At 42.3% G+C, this 4,443-nt stretch overlaps 1 protein-coding gene across 4 annotated transcripts in view; it reads right to left on the bottom strand.

The window, feature by feature from the left end:
- Positions 1 to 1,117, bottom strand: part of runx1t1 (RUNX1 partner transcriptional co-repressor 1) — a 75,394-nt gene extending 74,277 nt beyond the window's left edge. For all 4 annotated transcript variants that reach the window (XM_028461150.1, XM_028461152.1, XM_028461151.1 and 1 more), the window contains exon 1: positions 665 to 1,117. In XM_028461150.1, coding sequence (XP_028316951.1) covers positions 665 to 692 — 28 coding nt within the window. In that variant the 5' untranslated portion in view covers positions 693 to 1,117. The remainder of the gene's footprint in view (positions 1 to 664) is intronic.
- Between the last annotated feature and the right edge of the window lie 3,326 nt (positions 1,118 to 4,443).

Raw genomic sequence — 4,443 nt, 5'->3', positions numbered from 1 at the left:
ATTGGTTATAAGTTATTTTATTATCTTTATCCCTCAGCAGAGGTGGAAGTGTTGGTTTTAATCCACGTTTTGGTGCTGTGATTATTGAGGACGTACAAAGGATGCTCGGTTTATATGAGGCTGAGTTTAAAGAGTCCCTAAAAACGTGAACTTAAGTTGCTGCTGACCTCGCACCACCCGTCCAAGTTATTATAAGCTCATAAATTGACTTGACATGGCGTTATAGCTACACCTTGAGTCGTTATTTAAAGCTTTTCTGAAGTGCATGCAAAGGAAAACATAAAGTGAAGTAGATTAAAATTGACTAATAATATTTAACATTTCATTTTTTTTTTTTTTTTTTCCATCCTTGTGTCTTTTGTCTGCTGGTATAGATGGTGTTACTCAAAGCCTTACTGGCACTTTTACGCACCAGTCAGACGCATCGTTGGCTCGTGCAGCACTATGATATCCGCATTTCATATAAGGAAAAATAATAACTAATGGATTTTACATGCAAATTGGCAAAAATGTCTTACTAATTGAAACGTTAAGTTGATTATTGGGCTTGTTTGTTTGTTCTAATTTGGGCGCATGCTTTTCTCTTTGCGCGCACACTGCAACAAAGCGTGATTTGTGGAAAAATAAATAAGGAGTGAACAAATGAAAAAGTGAAAGCACTTACACTGAAAAGAGGCAGAGATTCCCACCATGCGGCACGTCAGTGTGAAGGCTAAATAATTTCCAGTCCTCCTGACTCTGCGCTCGGTCGTGTTGAACAGATGAAAACTACAGTCCGGCCAGCTGTCGGTGGCTCTAGTGGTTTACTTCCAGCGGTTCACAAATCTGGTTCCAACTCCGGCCAAAGGAGAAGCGGCTCGGCCACAGAGGACTGACGGTCAGTAGCAGGACTACTGTGGGGTAAAGAGGAGGGATGGGACCGGGATGCAGGAGGAGGATGCTGCGCTGAGCTGCACAGGGAACCCGTCAGATTGTTATCTGGAACCTGGTGTGTCCACTGTCCTCTAAAAATCCTTGAAACAATGAGAAAGCGGATGAGTGTGGAGCTCACAGCCTCGCTCGGTCCGTGTCCTCAGCGTGGAGGAAGCGGAGTGTCGGCTCTCCGCCTGCAGTCTGCGCAGCAGAGCCAGGTGGTGAGGGGCGGGGCTGAGTGGGGGGAGGAGTGGGCAGCGGCAGCAGCATCTGTGTCCTAAAACAGGTTGGAAAAGCAGGCTCAGGTCAAGTCCAAGTGTTTCCCTTTCACACCAACAGCATCACAGTGTCCTTGTATCTGAGCTAAAAGCAATGCACCATCAGCAGTTCTTCACCTCACACGGCAGAACAACCAGGAACTACAGTCCCTAGTGCTCATTTTACAACGTGTTTCCACTTTAACTCACCTGCTGTGATTATATGAGAATCAATACAGGCTTGGACTGCTCGTTGGTTTACTAGTGCCTCACTACGGTGGCTGGGAAGTGTCAGGTGAATGCATTTAAAGAAATGAACACGAACGCAAACAGGTCACAACACGAATGCAAACCGGTCACAGCGGAAGTGTTTCCGACGGACCGGGATTACAGACGGACACGTTTCTGGCAGATGTTTTTAACCCACCAGAACAGTTAAGAACAAGAAGAAGACATCGAAACGCGTATGAAAGTTGATTAGGATACTCATATTTTTCATATCAGGCTATCACATCATAATACCCGTCCGACTGTAATACCGGTCCGTCGGAAATCGCAGCATCTATCTATCTATCTATCTATCTGTCTGTCTGTCTGTCTGTCTGTCTGTCTGTCTGTCTGTCTGTCTATCTATCTATCTATCTATCTATCTATCTATCTATCTATCTATCTATCTATCTATCTATCTATCTATCTATCTATCTGTCTGTCTGTCTGTCTGTCTGTCTGTCTGTCTGTCTGTCTGTCTGTCTGTCTGTCTGTCTGTCTGTCTGTCTGTCTGTCTGTCTGTCTGTCTATCTATCTATCTATCTATCTATCTATCTATCTATCTATCTATCTATCTATCTATCTATCTATCTATCTATCTATCTATCTATCTATCTATCTATCTATCTATCTATCTATCTATCTATCTATCTCGTAGCTCTTGGTAAAAGGTGGAAATATCTGCCTGATTAAATTCCTCTGGGACCAGAGATTCGATGCTCTATACAACAAAATCCACTCAACATTGGAAAAGTATTTAACAACAAGAGCACTCAGAGAGCGCAAACCCCAAGCGTCAAATCTCCTCTTTGCCAGATATTGGCAGTTATCTGGATCAGTGATCCTGATCATGGAACCATGATGATTCACACTTTAAAGGCTTGGAAGAAATGTCTATCTCCATTACTATTTGTAGAGTATAGGTCCAAATGTATGGGCATCCCCATTAAAAAAATAAATTGCGATACATTGTCTAAAAATAAATAAATTGTGTATAAATAAATGCAATTTCACTCCATGAAAATGAAATATGGATGTTATCACAAATGATCAATTCTAGTAGCCTATTGAAATGCTGACACTAATGCTATTGGTTCTGACAGCTGTGCACTAATCCATGCATTGGGTGTGGTCTAACACTGTACTATTGATGATGTCCTTGGACCACAGTCTGATAATAAGCATCAGTCTCAGCAGGGAAAAGGAGGGGGTCATGGACCAGAACCAGTCAGCTGAAAGCTTGAGGATCTTGTGCAAGGCATGCTGGCCTGCAGTAACCCAAGGCCTTGCCTTTAACTGCACCATCTGGAACTCATCTTGCCTGCAGAGTCAGTGGAAGCACAGAGCAGAAGCTACGTTTACAACTCGGTGACAACAACCGGTCCACTTGAACTGCATGGTTGAACAAGTCATGCACCATTGCCTGTTCACAACGTCTCATAAAACATGCAACTGTAATCATTTCTAGTCGATGCCATAGTTCTTTGTGTTTGTGCAGTGTAGTTCCTATAAGACAGACCTAAATATGTCAAACAAACAGTTCAAACATCTTTGTGATGCCAGGTTTTCATCGTTCTATTTAATACAATACAAAAAACATTATCGAGGTTGATAACTATCAAATATTTTTCAAATATATCAAAAAATATCAAATGTGGCCTTTTTTGGTTAGTAGAGAGAAGTCAGAAGAATTTCTCACCTAAACACAGCCTTGGTGAGGAAAATATGATGCCATTAATGGCAATTGTTTGCAGCTACTCTCGTATATCCCTCTTTCTCTCTCTCTCTCTGCTTTTTCTCTTCACTTTGCTTATTTTGCTCATCATGCGGTGCAGCAGGGCAAGGTTACATTTTCTGTTCTAAATAATAGCATATTTATTCATCCATTTATTCATCTTTTATACTCGTTTATCCTGAAGAGCATCAACTTTGGTCCAGGGGAAGGCACCGCTCTGCACTTTTCAGATCAGGGGTCACCAGCCTTTCTGAAACTGTGAGCTACTTCTACTGCACTGTATAGTCTGAAGGGCCACCAGTTAGAAAAGCACTTGTTAAATACTACATAAATAAATACTACATACTACTAATGCAATAGTTTCATTTTCATAACATTTTGTAGAAAATCCACCCTGCGTTTTTAAAACTATATCATATATATACACCACATACCACTGACCGCACATCAGATCTACAAAACTTAAATACATTTGTTACAATGTTTCAGTGAAGATAAACATTGAAAGATGTTTAATACAAAAATGTTGTCACCAGTATGAAACTTTATTAACTACATCTCTCATATGTATTTATCTTTGTGAGTTTGAATCCTGGAGAGTAAATCAGATATTAGATGGTGACAACAGCTCCTGAGGGCACCTCACATGGTCCATGCGGGCTACCTGGGGCCCATGGGCACCATGTTGGTGACCCCTGTTTTAGATGCCGCCTACCATCTTTACACCTGACTACAAGGAGTTCCTTTGAGGAGTTGGGTAACCAAAATGATTGCAAACTTTTTTCTTTCTAGTTGGAAACCCCTAGATTAGAGCACAATGTGAATATGAGCAAGTACAAAAGACCGAATGAGGGGGCGTCACCTCTCAAATGGAACAGTGGACCCAATGATGCTCTTCTAACCCCTCATGTGTTTGTATCATCTACTGTTCTCACGTAGAGCGACTTCTCCCATGGCAATCACAACCAACCATCTTGAAACCTAGAGGCATAAGGATAGACGTTGAGGAAACCTGCAAAGGAAGAGAGAATAGGGCAATGATCCGTGTGTGTGTGTGTGTGTGTGTGTGTGTGTGTGTGTGTGTGTGTGTGTGTGTGTGTGTGTGTGTGTGTGTGTGTGTGTGTGTGTGTGTGTCCTGTGATAATGGTTTGTGAGAGCAGGAAACACACAGTGCCTGTTTTTGCTGCAGGGGTTCCTGGAAGTCAGCCGCCCAGTGCGATTGGCGACACACACACACACGCATGCACACGCACACACACACACACACACACA

This window comes from Gouania willdenowi, chromosome 11 (assembly GCF_900634775.1).
Source record: "Gouania willdenowi chromosome 11, fGouWil2.1, whole genome shotgun sequence".
NCBI classification, from domain to species: Eukaryota; Metazoa; Chordata; class Actinopteri; order Blenniiformes; family Gobiesocidae; genus Gouania; species Gouania willdenowi.
The sequence above is the reverse complement of the archived record's forward strand: the minus strand, read 5'-3'. Positions and strand labels throughout refer to the sequence as shown.